Source organism: Embiotoca jacksoni, unplaced genomic scaffold (assembly GCF_022577435.1).
Source record: "Embiotoca jacksoni isolate LCO1_2020_lvr unplaced genomic scaffold, fEmbJac1.0.p SCAF_2, whole genome shotgun sequence".
Lineage (NCBI taxonomy): Eukaryota > Metazoa > Chordata > Actinopteri > Embiotocidae > Embiotoca > Embiotoca jacksoni.
The window spans coordinates 20,350,641-20,369,866 of record NW_027185340.1 but is presented as its reverse complement, the minus strand read 5'-3'; the positions used below and the strand labels follow the sequence as shown (position 1 = coordinate 20,369,866).

At 41.4% G+C, this 19,226-nt stretch overlaps 1 protein-coding gene across 6 annotated transcripts in view; it reads left to right on the top strand.

Annotated features, from left to right (window-relative positions):
- Positions 1-6,678, top strand: part of sema5ba (sema domain, seven thrombospondin repeats (type 1 and type 1-like), transmembrane domain (TM) and short cytoplasmic domain, (semaphorin) 5Ba) — a 177,008-nt gene extending 170,330 nt beyond the window's left edge. For 5 of the 6 annotated variants that reach the window (XM_069155010.1, XM_069155012.1, XM_069155011.1 and 2 more), the window contains one exon: positions 3,926-6,678. In XM_069155010.1, coding sequence (XP_069011111.1) covers positions 3,926-4,102 — 177 coding nt within the window. In that variant the 3' untranslated portion in view covers positions 4,103-6,678. Of the gene's footprint in view, positions 1-1,840; positions 1,955-3,925 lie in introns of all 6 variants that reach the window. The other variant, XR_011178488.1, reaches the window with a different exon arrangement.
- Positions 6,679-19,226: the final 12,548 nt, after the last annotated feature.

Sequence of the window (19,226 nt, the reverse complement as noted above, 5' to 3'; positions counted from 1 at the left end):
AGACCTTTTGTGTCCTATTCTCAACAACGTATAGTGTTTAGCTCTCTAACGGTTGGTTGGTTAAAGTCTGGGCAATTTCAGAACCCGTCCTTGAGTTAAAGCAGCTATCCAGATAAAAGACATCCAGGCCAAGGTCTCCTCTTGCGTGTGCCGGTCATTGTTTACAGCCTGATTAGCAACTTGAGACTTAAAAATGGAGTCGAGAAACTAATCTCCATGAACAGATCACTGCAATAATTCGGATACATTTTCTAAAAAAGCTAAATTGTTGTCAGACAACAGTCGACCGTGTTTTGGCCTGTACCTCTTCTGCTCTACACAAGGACTGTTTATCTGCATGCAACCTGAACTCACGGATTGGCCAACACTACTCAGACTACAGCCGCTGACCAGAATGCTTATGGTACCAAAATCTTTTACCATCCCCCAAACACTCTGCATTCAAAGACAGATATCTGTTTGTAGACTTTAAACATGCTTGTGATAAACAGCTGTAGATAACTGAGTTTAAAGTTCTTCATTCATATAAACCAAGAGATGGAGATTGAGCTTCGTCAACATATTCTAAGTACAGGCTTTCAAGGCACAACCCAAACACTGATTCTCGTTTATGAGAACTAGTTTATGTGACACCAAGCACTTTTTGTCTGCTGACTTTTGTCCGTGTTATTTTCTTACTTACTCCTTAACTTAACTTGTTCCTGAAATATAACATTCTGTGTTTCAGAAGCAGCACAGTGATTTGATTTCATGCTATTCATTGACTCATAAATCAACAACTGCATCTGTGTTACAATGAAAATTCAGGAGGTCTCTCTAAGTGACCACAGAGCAGCTCAGATTATTACATGATATGTGCTTTCAGACACGGTGAACTCATTACATATTGTAGAAGAGTTAGCAGCTTACTCTATACCAATACATGCATACAAGTATGAATAGATAAAAAAAATTAAAAAAAAATCTCTTAAAAGACAGTTTAGTAGTTCACTGATACAAATCCCAAAGTTTCTGAGAGCATCTGGAGGTTCAACTGCAACATGTAGATTGTTTGTGGGGTTACACATGATCTAATTTGCTGGGTGAATTTTGGGATTCGTACGTGAAAACACTGTCTGGGTGAGTTGCTTCACCAATCATAAAATTATCTTCGATTGAGCTTGAGACCTTGACACAAAACCTGAGTTAAAAACTGTAAATGTGCAGTTTGAAATATGACAGACACTTCTGACAGCAAGGTTTTACTAAAAGTTGCTGTTTAGTTGCATCATGGTAATTGCAGATTCCATCATTATGAAGCTTGACTCATAGTTGGGACTAAAAGTTAAAGTCCTGGTTTCTGATGGTTAGAGTTTGACTATCCATTTAAGAAAATCTGTTTCTTGTGAGTGCCTCTACATTATCCTGTAGTCAACATAAGCACGTATTCAAGATCACCATTTAAATGGTGTGCTGTAACCTATTACCAGGTCCCACTGAATGTCTACATTCAGCTTTAACATAATTCTGGCAGACTACTGCCTACCTCACAATCGTCAAGGCAGAGGTCAAAATCACTGTCCCTGTGCTCGTTAACTTTTCGGTAAAAGTCCATCTCATAGTCTTATAAACTGCTAACTGACACCTATTTTCAGTCTGGATCCAGACTATGGCTGACATGAAGCAATGTGTGCATGCAGAGTTTTTCCATCCAACTGACAGAATCTTCGATCCTCCCAAAAGCATGACAGAAACAGCAGAACCACAATCCCCCAATCCCTGTGTTTTTGATCGTGTCAGCCTCCTGATACTTGTTGTCCTCGCTGTTATTGTTGTGGCTGCGCGGACGCGGTGCTGACAGCCATCGCGGTGCTGAGAGCCTGAACTCATTAGCTTTAATGACCAGAGGGGGTGGCCAGACTCTGCTGGATCCGCAGCCGATGTCACCGCGTACCACGACAGCGCTGTTTATGCAGTAGGTTCCCTCTCCTCCAGGCAAATTTATGTTGCCCAGTGTTGTGTATTTCACTGACTCTAACCTGATTATCCTCCTGCCTTGGTCCCCAGAGCTGTTCAGATGGATTACATTCGTCTAATGCTTCCCCTGGAAAGTGTCTCACCTTATGTGCAGCTTTTACCAGAGACTCAGCAATTGCATGAGAATAAAATGTGGGTTTTATCCTTGTTTTTATTTAAGAGAGCTCTAATGAATTCCCCCCATCTCATGTTAGAGTATTGAGTATGTTTGACAAAAGCTAGATTAAATTTGTTAAATCTGGTTTTCCTCGGTCGTGAATGCAGATCTACATGCAAGTTATAACCCCGAGGCTACCGGAGGTATTTTATTTACCTGCAGGCAAGAATTCCCTGTTTATTATCTGTGCCTCGTACAGAAAATATCCATCACATTGTCCACACTGAAAAAGATCTCCATCATAAGAATTCTTTCTATTTTTGAGTCCTCATGACGTCTGAAAATAGCTGAACATTTTTTTTCCAGTGTAGACTACATGTTTGACAGATTTTCCAGGAGTGTCTATATCTTAAAATACAATAAGCAGCCACTGAATCAAGCGCACTTTAATAAAATAACTTTTTTCAGAAAACACCTTTCCGGAAACGGGGTAGAAGAGTTTTATGACTTTTACAGTTTAACATTTTGAGGAAAACTCACTTTTTTGCTGAGTTTATACATACGATAAGATCACTTATGTGTGGACAATAAATATGAAGCTACAGCCATGAGACAGTTACCTTATCTTTGCATAAAGATGGTAAACAGGGAAAAGAGCTAGCTTGGCTTTATTCTAAATTTAAAATAATCTGTCACCCAGTATCTCTAAAGCTTATTATACATGAATGGAAGTGTAAAAAACACAGCAAAGTGTGTTTACTGTATTTTTTTTTTTTTTCTTTGCTGGGATCAGAGAGTTCTTGGATTGTCCGACAGCTGTCTGGTAACTTCATGATTAAAAAAATGTCCTCAATCAAAATTAGACAAAAATATGTCAGTGTATCAAGTTAATTTCTGTATCTACAATTACACAAATGTTCTGTAAAGGCCTTCTGCAGTGCACGCACACCAAAATGGTGTGTCAAATACAGCTTTCTAATATTAGATTTAACTCAGTTGAAATCTTCTCCTTCGATTGGTGATGAAAAAAAAGCATTTGTAGGTAAAAACGTAGTCTATGGCTGGACACTGCGTGAAACTAGAGGGCTTTTAATTTGAAACAAAAGTCCCTGCATTGAGCCGACCGGTGGAGTAACCATGGTGTAACTTTCATCTCTCATTAACTCAGTGACATATATTGGCTTTATAGTTATGGCCCCGCTGTTGCAGTCCAGCCAAAAATACTGTATTTTTGTTATGTATCTAAAATATTTCTACTCATTTCTTTCCAGCTAAGAGTCTCTGCTGCATTCTGCAGGTATTGAGGGTCATGCTAGTTTCTCTCTTTGTAACTCTTATGTTTCACGAAGGGTGGATGTCCAACCTTGCTCCACTCACACAGCGCGGAGCTGACACAGGTGAAGGAGATTGTCCGCTCGCGTCGATGGCATTGTTCTCTCTGACAGATTAAAAAAATAATAAAAACACAGACAAAAAGTGTTGAAATGGGTAGCTGTCAATATACCTGGACGGCACACCAAAATAAAGTCTATGTCTGGGGAACACTGTATGTTTGCAGTGCAGTTATGTGCTCTCTGTCAGAATTAAGTCCATTTATTGACATATTCTGTAATATTTCAGTTCGAATCATTTTTATACAGAAAGCGCCAAATCACAACATAAGTCATCTCAGGGCGCTTCACGTTGTAAGGTTCCTCACAACAGAATCTTGACAACATATGTGGCATATTATGGCATAACATATCAAATATACCTCTGATTCTACAGGCAACAGGAGGAAAAGTTTAATTCTTCCTTCCCGTTTCATTCCAGACACTGAACAAGAACAACCTGCTGCCAGATGAAAGATCCAACTTCTACCCAACGCCGCTCCAGCAGACGAATGTCTACACCACCACCTACTACCCCACAGCGCTCGGCAAGTTCGACTACCAACCCAACTCGTCCCCTTCACCGTGCAGGACCTACAACCACAGCAACAACAGCTGAGATACGCCCCCCCCCCCCCCACACACAACCGCCTCTCAATTGCCCCGCCCCAAACAGACACCGCCCCAATGCCACGGTGACATAACTGAACCGACGTGAACTGAAACGTTACTCAGAGCTTGGACGGGATCCTCTCCTTGCTCCTGTAGTCTCTTCTGCATGGTAGGGTTTGTGTTTTCAAGGGCGCTTTTTGGAACTTTCCATCAATGGATCTGGGTTTGGACAGCAATGCCCGTGTCCTGGTGCAGTCATGAACTTGTGTAACCAGCTGCGGGGGTGTTATTGTAAGGGCCTGACTGATAAAGCAGTGTCAACTCATGGAAAACTCTGGACGAGTCCCTGCTTTAGACAGATCGTCGTGACCGCGCCACCTCAGTGCAGGTGCTGGCTGGAGCATCCACAACTCCGCGGACCAACGTCAACAACATCTGAAAACAAATTACATCTCTCCTGGATCAAGGTCACCATTTTATGCCTCTCCATTACATTCTCGGCCTGGAATGAACTTTTGCGTCCCTCAACAACAAAAGCAGTTACAGAGAACAAACATGCTTACGTCCTTGCCACAAAGCACAGAGCAAGAGAGCAACAACAAAGGAGAAAACTCAATGAAGTCAATGATGGAATAAATTAGAGATCAATATCAGCTCGGTTGAACGGAGGGGAATTGCATGCCCTCCATTGATGGTGTTTCACGTCACCGAAAAGATAAGAACTCCGGAGTTGATTGAGGTTTTGGACGCCTGTTTGGAAGAATCACAACCCTCAACTTCCCCCCTCAGCTGGAGAGATACACCCTCTAAATGTGCTCATAATCAGGAGTCCAGAGCCTGCTGTGGACAAAGGACGTCCGCTCGTGAAGCCGAAGCACGGAGTAGAACGTGGAAGCAGCCTGAACTGTAAAAGCTTTGGGAACGCCGTGGGTGCCTGTATGCAACAGAAGGCAGGGGCGGAATTTGGTTTTATTTCTATTTCTTCTTCTTGTTCGATTTCTTTTTTTGTTTTTGTTTCCAAGAACAATAAAGACTTCTGGAAGAGAATTGATTGATTCTCCAATCGGTTCCCCAATGAATGCATCGATTCTACTGAGTGCTAAATAGCTCGGTGGTCATATCAAATATGGCCAGTGCGCTGAACAACTGGATTGGGGTTTTCTATGACGGTAGAATAAGCTAGTAGACTGGCACTTGTTCTTTTTTTTTTTTTTAAATGTTCGTTTTTTTAAGATAATAATTGTTTTATGCTCAGACGAGCCGTAGCATAGGAGGAAATATTTTGTTAAATAAGATAATGATAACTGATTAATTCTTGTTTCTCTAATTTCACTTCACTGAATGAACACATTCCTTTGTTTTGATTATTTAGCAGCTTTATAACCTTTGCATCTTCAGTACCTGAAATGTTAACACTAAAGGTAAAACAGTGAATTTTTAACGATTTGGTTTTTACAAAGAACGACTAACAAAGCATCAATTTGGTCCCACTTGAAAACTAGGTTCAGCTTGCTTAGACGTTTGCCAGCGTGAAGCTCAAATTGAATGCATGCGTGTGTGGATGTGCGTACATGCAAACACATGTACTGTGTGTATGCCTGAATGAGCAAAGAGGGGGGTTACTGTATTTTGTACAATGTAAATGCTTTCATACATATGACTATGATGATTTTTTTGTGTGTGTGTGTGTGTATGTATGCATTTTTCCACATTCTGTCGCTCTCCAGGCATTCTGCTGGTTTTTTCTATATTTCATGTATGAGATGTTAATCATTGTAAGTTAAAGCATCGTGCCTCCGGTTCCTGCTGGGGGTAGAATGGACATTATTTATAGTCAAAGCTTGGTTTATAAAGGGCATTTTCACAGCTATATTTTATTATTATTGCCTGATCAATGAATGCTAACCCAGCAATGCTTTTCAGTTCAGCTAATGTACATGCACGAGATGAGAGCTCTATCTGTATATAGGAGCGACAGCCTTCAGCCCATTTAATGTCCCTGAAGAGGATCGTGTAAATGTATCTGTATATTGTATAGCTAACACTGTTTGTTTAAAAAAAAAGAAAAAAAAAAAAAAAGCCTTATAGTTGTTTTTAAAAAAAAAAAAAAAAAAAGTGCAGCAGCTAAGTACACACCAACCATGAGGTTTGTTTGGGGACAGAGCTCCGCAATGTGACCGACCGCCTGTGGCTTATGACCTTTCCCAGCTGCTCAAACATTAAATCTCCAGAAAACTCATGAACCCAGAATGAAAATAACTCGGTGCAGCACTGATAACATGAGTACACACTATTATACACTGCTAATAATCCCATATAATGCGGCTAGGGCGTTCAAAAGATGTTGTTTTGATTTAAACTAATCTTTGATTGATCTGGTCTGACAGCCTCTCATCTGATTGGTCAGTTCTGAGCTCTGTCCCCTGCGATGTGAGGCTCTGTGTCCTTCTATGCAACTTACCAGGTGTACTGTTAGACCTGTCATGTAGACTGTAATCACTGCCTTTTAGACACTGTGAATTTTTTGGTACCCTATATTTTTGTATACTGTACATTATAAAGGACAATAAACCTTGATGCCAACACAAAGGAATGGGCTCTTTAGACTTACAGTTAAGGAGAGGATTTTTTTTGATTTTTTTTTTTGATTTTTTTTTTTTAGGGCAGAGCTTTATGGTTCTGTAAATGGTCTGCACTTTATATAGCACTTTGCACCTTAACGGTCTCAAAGCACTCTACAATTTACCTCCCAGTCATCCATTCGCACACACAATCTAACCAATGGACAGGAGGACCTGAGCATTGAACTGCCAACTTTATGATTAGTGGGCAACCTGCTCTGTCATCTGAGCCACAGCTGCCCTTTATAATATGATCAGGTCCAAATGGAGAGCTGAGGCTACTCCAGTCTGACCTGTCTCCAGATCCCTTTCAAATAGAGCTATGACAAAATTGAGGACCTTCATCCCAACAATGTCTCTAGTAAGAGACAGTTTGGTAGCAGTTATTTGCACCAAAAGCACTTAAGGGTTGAAGGTAATGCTAGTGTTCAACAGTATTGGCCCAGGAGAGATCACAACAAATGTATCTTGCTAAAAAAAAAAAGTATCTGGACAACAACTGGCACAGAAGCCATCTCTCTCACAAGGAAATCTAGTTTTGTCCCACAGTGAAGCACATAATACTGTTGAATTGTGGATCATTATATCAAACTGTTGCTTGGTAGGTCTTGTTTAGAGGAAAATTCAATAGAGATGTTAGTTTTTTGGGGGGGAGTTGAAATTGATAATGATAAAAATGGTGGCTGAGCATAAAAAGCTTCATCCCTCTTCCAAAAATATTCACAAATTGATTCCCAGAAATCTTATCTTCAGCTTGGTTGTGTGTCACAACAAGCACATCTGACAATCTAGTTTGGGATCTTTCCCTTTTTTCTGTACCTACATTGTTGGTAACATGTTCGACTCTCCAGGTGAAGCTCATCAGTGGCAGGTGATTTAAAAAAAACTGGAGGTAGCACACGTCTGTCTGCAGTCTGCCTCGGAATAAAGCAAAGTTTGTAACGACATGGACCGTAGGTCAGAGTGGGACATCCCAACAGGTGCACAAATCTTCAAAAATATACATTTAATGGTGCTTTCACACCTACTTTGTTTTGTCCAGACTTTCTGACTTTTCAGTTTGGTCCGGACCAAAATAGCAGGTATGAAAGGGGACCCAGACCACAATCTGGCCCAGAGACACACAATTCGGGCCGACCAGAAGAGGTGGTCTCGGTCCGGATTAAACTAAACCCTGGTCAGGTTGTTTGCAGAGTGAAAAAATGTCCTGGATGGTTTGAACTTTCTGACCAATAACAGGACCGTTGAGGGAGGCGATCGTCACCGATTAAACAATAGAGCATGAAAAAGACCAGAAAGAGAAGTAAAAATGTGTGTGGTAGCAAATGGAAAGGGGAGGAGACAAAGTATTTTCATTGTAATTTGGTCAGATGAAGATATCAAGTCAGGAGAAAGTAACGACACAATAATAGTGTGGTGGCACCAAAATTAACCAGATTTTTTTTCAGTATGTATCCATTAGAACAGAAGAGGATATCAAATGGGCACACTGCCCATAGCTGTGTATATCCTACACTGCACACCAGGCCAGCAGCCACATTTTGAGTCAGAGGCGTTGTCTAAGAAGTGCATCCTCTTCCCTTCAACCCCAGAACAAATGATTGCGGTGCTGGAACCTTTCGCTGTGGGAGAAGGGGCGAGATGGATGAGACAAACGAGTCAAGTAGTCAGGGTGTGTCCAGCAGAGTGCCCGTGGATCACTGCTGGTGCCAGTGGCCTAGACACCAGCACTATATCACGACACCACAATGATTCTGCTGCTGAGCAGAAAATCAAGATCAAAACCGGAGAACAGCTACTGTCGCCCGGGACAGGGGAAGATCCAAAATAAAACATTCTGTGTACACTCAGTCTAAAGACTGATAAACACATAAATAACTCGGAGGACTGTTTGTATTTTACACTGGAGCAACTATATCACTGATTGTCAGAAGGGAGAGCTAACCGCTATTCATACTCGAACACACACACACACACGATCTCAAATATCCTTACTGTTTACATTATTTGGCTCAATGCGGCCCGACCACTCAATTAGAGCAGCTCCTCTGCAGTTTCATTAATGGTCACAGTGAAAGCATTAATCAGCTGGTATTCTGCTGACAGACAGATGCAGTGATCGGCGTCCTGGTTGCCAGCCGGGAGGTCGTCAGGACGAGGCCGTGGGATGGAGGGGGGCCGTGCAGATAATCTGGTAGAGGAGTCAGGGAGGACACAGCGGCAAAGGAGAGGGAAGGACGCACACTCGGCTTTATAATTCTCCCTCTTGTATGACAGTGAGGAATGAGAACAACATGGAGGAAAATACCAGCTCTCAGCTTTGTGATGCTCACTGATATTAACGATGAGGTTTGTTTAAACAGAGATAGCAGCCACATGAAAAATGAGTCAGCATCTTCTACAAACAGTCCACGATGAATGTGTAGGGCTGCAACCAGGGAATTATTGACGACCTGAAAGCCATTGTTTACACATTTTTTAACATTAAAGATGCTGAAACAACACCTTATCAACTGAAGTGATAATGAATATTAGAAATGCACTTTAAAAGAAATGATGGTGCCTATTTTTTACAAAGGCATAGTTCATTTATTGTTTGAGTATCAACTGTAACTCGAGGCTTTTAGTGGTTAATTTCTATTAATGTTTATTCAAACAATGAAGAGCCATTAGTAAGAACTTTACTTTTAAAGAACATTACCTTTTCTTTTTAACTGGTTAAGAGCTGCAAAGGCTACTGCTGCAGAACATCTTGAATAAATTGTTTTCATTAAAGCTGTAATAATTTATTTAATGGGTACTAGTAACAAAAAAAACCTCAAAAATGTGCTGAAATGTTTGTGGGGGTTTCACTGAAGGTACCAAAGATACTGAAGGTATGAGATACTAGACAATAACATGTGGCAGAGGCAGTAAAGGATCCAGTGCGACAACAAAACACCGAGTCACAATGGGGATACGTTGCATTTGAGTCAGATGATCCTTATGTGTTCAGCTGCTTCGTCAATATGACTGATTCTGAAGGAACGAAGCTGTGAAAACACTGAACAATGCTTCAAATGTCGATGTTGCTGGAAAAGCAGCTGTACATTTAATACCATGGTCGCGTCACACGTCTTCAACCCGCAGCATAGAAGATCTGAACAACCAGTACAGTTTCAAGGTGAACAGCCATGATTAGTGGACCACATGTGAAATACGGGTTCTCCTTCTGTTCCTTAGTTATGGCCTTGAATAATTTAGGCCGGGGAAGAACAGTGTGATGTGACAAGTGAAGTTGACCTTCGACCTTTGGGAAATAAAATGTCACAACTCAACCATTTTATCTTATAAAGGCATACGTGTGCAAATTTTGTCGTCCTTAGCGCATAAATTCTGCCGCAATCCAGACACTAGTGTGTTTTGTGACGTCACAATGACCTTTGACCTTTGCCACCAGAATCTAATCAGTTCATCCTTTACTCAGGGAGCGTTTGTGCCAGATTTAAAGAAAGTCCCTCAAGGTGTCCCTGAGGTATCGAGTTGACAAGAATTGAACGGACAGACAACCCAAAAACATCATGACTGTCGTCGGCGTTGAGGCATAAAACATTGGCCCGCCGATGAGGCTAACTGCTGACCTGTCATACGCATTACAGGTCGTCATTTGAATCATAGTGAAAAATACAAATGTCATCAGGGATTTACACTCATTGTTTCAAAATATCTTCATGGACATGTAGTCTATGTAACACACTGGACTTCCTGTGTTCAGTTTAGGACTGTCTTTAGGTCGCTCTGGGAGTGAATGAAACACGGTAAATGTTTGCAGTTTAAAACAAAGAACTGAACTGCAATTTATTAGTTATTAACACACACAGAAAATCAAGGGAACAACATAAAAGAAAAATAACAAATTCAAGTAATAACTTCAATACCGGTATTTCTCCCACAGTCAGTCAGTTTCAGTCTCTTGTCTTCCAGTCTACTACCCGGTAGTTTATGTCTGGAGGCTCTCAGACTAACTCTGATCTCAATCTTTTGCTCCTCGGTGCTCCGGCAGGAGAATCCAAGAAGACCAAATGCAGATCCATACTTCTGTCAAATCTCCTGTGACCTACAGAATCGTGGAGACTTTGAAGAGCAATTTCTCTGTATTTCTTGGGAAGCACGAGCTGGAAGGAAGCCTCGCTTTGGTGAACCCGCTTCCTATACAGGACTCCATCATTTAGACCGAGCTGGTCTTTGGACTCTGAGAATCAGCTGCACTTCCCTCTCCTCGTTCTGCCTAACACGGTAAGACAGACGTCTCCTGGCGTTTACAATGTCTACGACTCTGCTGATCGCTGAATCATTTCTCTGTTCTACAGCCCAGTCCTGCAGTGACATCCTGGGAAGAGTGCTTGCTCCTGGGGGCAGGTCAGCTTGAAGGACCTCTGCTGGGATCGCATCCACATCCGTGGTGAGACTCTCAGCTGCAACTGGCACGAGGATGTTTTCTGCCTCCGTTTCGGGAGTTTTGTCGAAGTGGTGTCTCTGACGTATGGCTTTGACAGCTTCCTCGGGGAAAGTTGTCCCTCCTTCCTTTCCCGGGTCGCCCTCTGTCACAAACGTAGAAATGAACTGCCTCACTCTTTCATCCACCCTTCGGACTATGAAGCTGTGCGTCTGCACCTTGAAGAACCGTATGACGCAAGCATCATCAGAGAGTCGGAGAGTCCGTTCGCTTCGCCGATAGTCGTGGTAAGAAAGAAAAATGCTCAGATCCGCCTGCGTGTGGACAACAGGAAGATAAATATCCAGACTATCAAGGATGCTTATGCTTTGCCAAACATCGAGGAGACTTTTTTGCAGTTCTGACTGGATCCAAGTGGTTTTCGGTCATGGACTTGAAATCAGGTTACTATCAGGTCGAGGTACAAGAAGAGGATAAACACAAGACAGCCTTCGTTACGCCCATGGGATTTTGGGAATTCAACCGAATGCCACGAGGAGTGACCGATGCACCAAGCACTTTTCAGAGGGTCATGGAGAAATGTATGGGCTCACTGAATCTAACAGAAGTCGTTGTTTTCCTCGATGACCTTATTGTGTTCTCTGACACCGTTGAGGAACATGAGGAGCGACTCATGCGAGTTTTGAACAGGCTTTAGGAATTTGGTCTCAAGTTGTCACCTGAAAAGTGCCTTTTTTTTTTTTTTTTTTTTTCAAGTCAGTAAGATACCTGGGACATATTGTCTCAGAGGATGGTGTAAAAACTGACCCTGAAAAGATAGCTGCATTGACCACTTGGCCGAGACCAACCAACATCAGCGAGCTGAAGTCATTCTTAGGGTTCACTGGGTACTACAGGAGGTTTGTGAAGGACTACTCTAAAATCTCCAAGCCTCTAAACGATCTGACTGCAGGTTACGTACCTGCAAAGAAGTCCAAAAACCAAAAGTCTGTTTCCAGCACTGCCCTGAAACAGCCATTCGGTGGAAGGTGGACACCGTCATGTGAAGAGGCATTCAAAATGCTCATTGAAAAGCTGCACCTGTGTTAGGTTTCCATCTTACACACTGATGCCAGTTTACTTGGACTTGGTGCAGGTCTGTATCAAGAGCAAGATGGTCAAATGAAGGTCATCGCTTATGCCAGTAGAGGATTGTCAAACTGTGAACGAAGATATCCCACCCATAAGCTCGAGTTTCTCGCTCTCAAGTGGGCCGTCTCTGAGAAGTTCTTTGATTATGGAGTTGAGTTCACCGTCATGACAGACAATAACCCATTGACTTATGTGCTGACATCTGCCAAGCTTGATGCTGCAGGACACCGGTGGCTTGCTGCACTGTCCAATTTCAACTTCAGCATTCAGTATATTAATCTATTGACATAAGCCGTGTCTAAAACACTCCTGGCTGGCCTGCCATATGTAGTATCTATGTAACACACTAGATTTCCTGTGTTAAGTTTAGGACTGTCTTTAGGTCGCTCTGGGAGTGAATGAAACACGGCAAATGTTTGCAGTTTAAAACAAGGAACTGAACTGCAATTTATTAGTTATTAACACAGAAAATCAAGGGAACAACATAAAAGAAAAATAACAAATTCAAGTAATAACCCCAATACCGGTATTTCTCCCACAGTCAGTCAGTTTCAGTCTATTGTCTTCCAGTCTACTACCAGGTAGTGTACGTCTGGAGGCTCTCAGACTAACTCTGATCTCAATCTTTTGCTCGTCGGTGCTCCAGCAGGAGAATCCAAGACGACCAAATGCAGCTTCACCCACGGAGAAGATGATCAGGGATCACAGGGTCACTCAGCTCCAGCGCTCTGTGGAGGTTTCTGGGGATCGCTGTCTCCATCACAGATCCATCCAGAAAAACAAAAACAATCTGCATACAGCAGAATTTAATATGATGTCAGTACTGTAATTTATAAACTCTATTGTTGGTGTAACAGTAAATGACCAGTAAAATAGTATTACACACATATATATATATATATATATATATATAATAATAATAATATTCACTATGGTCAATATTAACATATTTCACACACACATGTACTCATGTCTCAGTGACATCTGTCACTTATACCTAACAGATATTATTTAAACGTCCACCGTTACTAAGCAACACACTCAACAGCTGTTCTCAATCTGACCGTTTACTTCTGGCGCTAAAACAAGAACATGACGTCATCGTTCCCGCTCGGGTCAACAGCTCCCGACGCATTAACCCTCAGCGCTTAGATAGCGCTTAGATAGCCCCGTCACGTACATGTAGCTCCACAATCACAGATATCAACCACTTAAAATAATATTCATCAACAAATTCATATTTATCTCCGACTGGTTGTTGTTCTCTTCTCTCCTGATCGGTATCTTTAGCCCAACTAACAACTGTCCTCCTTTGTAGCTACGGCTAACTGTGAGCAACACATCCGTCACTCACCGGAGATTCTTCTCAGACTTAAATCAACTTCTTCCTTCGGAGTCGGTCTGGTTAACGACCAAATAAATAAACATCCTCAACAGCAGTGAGCAGAAATCAACCAAATGAGATTCTTCATGGAGATCATGACGCTGTTTCCTTGGAGACGTAAAGGATCTTCTTCCGGGAGAAGGCTTTGATCTCCCGACGTGCACCACAGCGCCCCTCTGGTGAACGTCGGTACTGCATGTGTGAGTTAACCCTTTAGTTGCCGGTAAAACTAAAGTGGGTTACAGACAGATCACATTACTGTTTGAAAATGGGGAACAGATATCAGCCAAAATGGCTTCTCTAACCTGGCAACCTGAAAGTTTGAATTTCGTTTAGATGCTGTAGATTCCCGATCTAAAGCAATAATACATTATGTATTAACCATTAATAAATCCATGACTAAAAACTTATATTGGTGTTAAATGTTTGCCGGGCACTGCAGTACTTGTCTGTAATGATCACAGATCATCGCCATTGCATAATACAACCATCTGATATTTATTCTGTGTTGTCATGTTTACAGAGCGAACAGCCGGCTGTTTTTGATGTGTGCTGTGTAGTGTCCCGGGAGGCTGCCAGCAGACAGACGTGTCTGTGTTCTCCAGCAGCGACACAGGATGGGCAGATCACACGGCGTCTGAAATTTGAGCCAGAAAATGCTGTCGTAGTCTTCAGGGATTGAGACTTTGTCGCCTTCGCCATCACGGCTCTGCATCCTCCTCCATGGGAAAACAGGCTAATTGTTTGATATGATTCATCAGTTCCACATTAATCCACTGGCCGGTTCTTCTGTGTGTGTGTATGTGTGGTCTGGGCAAAGCCTGCCTGGTAGAAGCACTGAGGGAATTAGTTGGAAATGTAACTTACGGAGTCAAGATGGCACCAAAGTGCCATCTGTTGTAGAACCACATTGTGATCTGATGTTGTTGATGATTCAGTCACTGACCAACAACAAACAGTAGAAACACTTCAGCCGGCCGCAGAACACACAGTCACATTTCTTATGATCAAAATGTTTCAGAAAGCCTATGGCAGTGAAGCAACAAGCTGGCGGAGGTATTTTGAGTGACATTTGCATTTCAACATCACTGTCCAAAACCAAAAAAGACGCATCACAAGGCCTCAGATCGTCACTACTCTAGCAATGCAAACGGGAGACTAAGACATAATTATCATCTATCAAGATTACTAACATATTTTTCTTTTGTCTGCCCTTTTCATTATCAAGCTAAAAGTGCTCAATGTGGACTTTTCTCTGAACCACACACAACTTAAAGCACTTGCTAAAAACAAGAGACAATTTAAACAAAACAAAGACAAAAATAATCAAAAGACATAAATGGTTCATTAAGAATCCCTTTGTGGATTATAAAACAGTAAAAAAGACTGTAAACCTCTAACTACCATAGCTGCTCACATTCAAAGGTACCAGTGGAAGGTGTTAGTATGTGATGACACTGCAAAATTCAAATTTGCTTTTTACACAAACCCTTCACTAACTAAATCCTCAACGAACAGGTCCTTTCATGGTAATACAACTTGGATATCGTATCAGAACCATATACAACAAAAGTGTAAATACTAAATAAAACGTGATATAGCCGCAAACAGCAATAATCGGGATCTAAGCAAATTGCAAGCAGTAGAAGACACACAAAAGGAAACCACACGCACACACTGCATCATTGTTGACCAGCTGTACTTGTCCACAAGTGGATTTGATTCGTGGATCGTCAGGTCTACAGAGAAGGTGACTTACAGACTGCGCCACCGGGGAGTCATGAATTTGTACCACCGTCTAGTAACTTGAAAGAAAACGATTACATGTGTGAAAAAAAATCACATCATTCTGATGATGTCAGGTGTATTGTGAAGACGATGACGGCACGGTGGTGCATTGGATAGCGCTGCTGCTTCACACCAAGAATGTTGGGGATGGACCCCTGCCTGGGGCTTGATTTGGAATTGTAAATATAGCTTTCAAATATAGCTTATCTGGGGTGGAGGCCAATCATTTTAAAATGCCCATAGATAATTGGTGGATGGATTTTGGTGAAGTTTGAGGAAATAGAAAATGCTGTGCTTGCAGTGCAAATTACAGGAAGATATTGAATGTCACTGCGGAGTCACCGTTTAACCAAACAGACCCCCTTTAAAAACATGTGATATCTAGTATCCAAAGCATTTCTGTATCAATTTTGGTAGCATTTGAATGAATATTTATGGAGTTATAGGTTGCAGTGAGCCAAAGTTTTGACACATCATGCCCATATGCAGCAGATGTCCTGAAATAAATTCAGCTCTGCAGGACGTATGGATGATTGATTGTAATTTTTTGAAGTTTGGAATGTGAAATGGCAAAACATTTTGATTTGATATTATTAGCGATGCCTACTTTAATCAATCATTGCCAAATTTTAGGCATAAACTAAGACATGACACTATATGGTGTGACCGGAATTTTCTACGAATCCATGTAGCGGATAACGAGATACTGTATAAAGTTTTTGTATTTGTAGAGCCTCCTAGGATCAAAACATCTTGAGACTGCTTAACAAAGTATTGAGCATCTGAATATGTTCACCAAGTTTGGTTACATTTAGGTCAATTTTGATATATGAACATTTATGTAAAATTTAAGTTAAAGCCAAAAGTTTAAAAATGTATAATTAATCAACAGATTGACATATCAAATTTATTTTAATAACCTTAGATCAGGAAGGTGTAAAGATTATCCTGCCAAAGTTTCGGAACGATTGGCCCAAAGGTCTAGGATGAGTTTGCAAATGTAGGTTTTAGGGAAAATGTTTAAAAAAAATCCATTGAAATAAATAAGTAAGGGGAATACCATGTCTTCCTCATTAAATGTGCTTATACATGTCCAAACTTTTATTACTCAAGACATCCAGAAAAATTGTGGCTCTGCCTACATTTTTTTCTCATCCACCTTGCTATGTTTGGGAAATGTTTTCTTTTCCTTGCCAAATGCTGAAAGTCCAGCAGAAATTTCACGATGAAGACTTTTGGTCAGTGTCCATCCTGACGAGGGGCAGGAGCGCAGCGTGGACGTTCAGTAATAAGCTCTCTCAGGAAATCACCTCAAGGTCTACAGAAAAGCAACAGCATTTCCACCCTTGGAGCATTCAGGGAAATCCTTGTATTGTCATTTGTTTCTCTTTCGACTCATTTGTGCCATCTGTGTGACTGTCTGCTCGGTGAACCAGCATTGACAGCCTTAGCTGTGTCCTCAAGAAAGGTGAGGCCTCTGCACTTGCCAAGTGAGTTGGAGTTTTGGTGAGTTTCTCTTCGATGGCTGAACAGTTTTGGCTGAAGCAGTTTTCTAATCAGCAGCAATCTGATTCAGCAGCTGATGAATTTAAGCCAATGTTACTTTTGCCAGCATGCACCTTTACTTTCTGTCTTGTTTTGGAAAAGATTTTCCCACAGACATAACTGTAGGTACCTGTGCCTTCAAATGCCCATACTATCATACTATATAGTATGCCAGTAAAAGATTTAATATGTTCCAAAACATTACGTGAAATGCAGTATGCCAAAAATACAAGGATGTCCTACTGCATCCCTGCATACTGCAAAACACAAGCATGAAGGTCGGCATGTTTCTCTGGCACAGCGGATGATACGTCACATAAACTGAGCTGCCAAGAAGACTGAGAGGTGCAAATGCTCAGCCTGGTTGCAATTAGCAAAAGGCCGAAGAAGTAAAGGCATTAAAAGAAGTGTAATGTTAAGTGTAGCAATTATTCCCAATCACGTCCTTTTTCCTTTTACTTCAAAATGTCGGATCACGACAGATATGACCAAGAGGGTCAAAGTTCAAGGTGCACTTTTCTGACAAAGTGGTCTGTCCCAGTTGTGTACGTGCTGCATGCAACAGTATACAGTATCATTTGTAAGGGTAGCTACAGTTCGTACTGAGCGTAAAATGAAAAAGCATTTGATTCGGAACGCAGTTTAGCTTAAGCTCCACAATTTAACATTATATGTAGATGTGTAGCTGTAACATCATGGGATAAATATTGCTGGATTTTAATTTCTCAGAAACAAAAGAGTGATCTTTTTTTTTTAAATCATGTTTCTGTCACAATATGAAAATTGTGCACACATTTTTTTTCACCAATTTATATGAAAACAGTCAAACCCATCTGAAAATGTAAAAAAATTTAATGAAATAAAAAATACCATATAAAAAAACTAGACCACATTTTAAATTGTACTTTCACTTGAAATATGATGCAACAATGGTATTTAACTGCAGGAGAGTCACACTCTTAGTACGCAGAGAAAATACAGTAACTGTCAGATCTTCAATGTGTCCAGAAAAGTGAATTCTGCTTTAAAAGAGGCAGAACCTCGTCTGTCTGGGACCTGTAGAATTTCAAATGTGAATACTTCACCTTGAATATATTGACAACAATAAGATCCCTTTGTGTTTCCCCTGCAGTCTCGCCACAAGGTTCCCACTGCACCATGAAGGAGTGAACTCTGGATTTAAAGGGAATGATTGTAGTGGACAGCTTTTAACATGCCCATCTGTTATGTTTGATAATGTATTCTTTCTGATCTGAACTTGCATCTGAGTGCACCCCTGGTGTGCCAGGCAAAGATTGTCCACAAAAGTACAAAAAGTTTGGCACAGCTTCAACAACACAGAGCGGGGAAGACAAGGCAGAGTTCACAAAAACACAAAGACAAAACACAAAAACACACATGGAAAAAAGGTGTGGCAGCATGTGACAGGCATCAGAATATGCCACAACCTGCCAGGAAAGCCACAGTTTCAATCACATTCCTCCTGAGCTGCTTTACTTTGACTTCTAATTGTGTCTGTGAGGCATGTCCAAAGTGTGTTTCTGGCAAATGACTGGATGCAGTCTGGGTGTGTTGTACTTCATGTGCATGTGCAGTGGGCTCGTAGACTGTATATAAAAATGGAAGTAGGTTCCAGGTCTGAGAAATGAGGCTGATGCAGAAATGCCTTGAACTGCAATATCATCGAATGCCGCTAGAGGTTGGTCCCAAAAGGCCTCTGGCTCCATAGACTCCTATTCAACTTCTGTAATGAAATATGAAGTCAATACATTTATGGGTGTTGCTAGCTAAAGTCTCTCTTTATTAGTTTTCTGGGAGTCAATCTGAAAAAAATTCCAGACAATAATTAGAAAATAAGCCTCAGAAACCCATACTTTGGAAGCGTGTCTGTTTGATTGACAGGCCTGTGGTGCAGTCAGGTTTCCACTATTAGTGGGTCAGATGTAATATCGTTGGGTTTCCAATTAGACTGAGTCAGATCCAACTGTCACTCCTCGACCAAATATGGTCACTTCTGGCTCCAAAATAGCAAGATGGAGATGGCCAACATCTGAACTCGAGGTTTCATAGCTACCGTTCACAAACCAATGGGCGATGTCACCTTTGGTTGCTGCTTCAGTGGGCCACACAATGTGAGTGAAACTAAACTATTTTGGTAAATGCACATGATGCGCAACTTTGTAACGTAATGAATTGATGGCATCGTGGAGTCCAGGATCAATGGTAC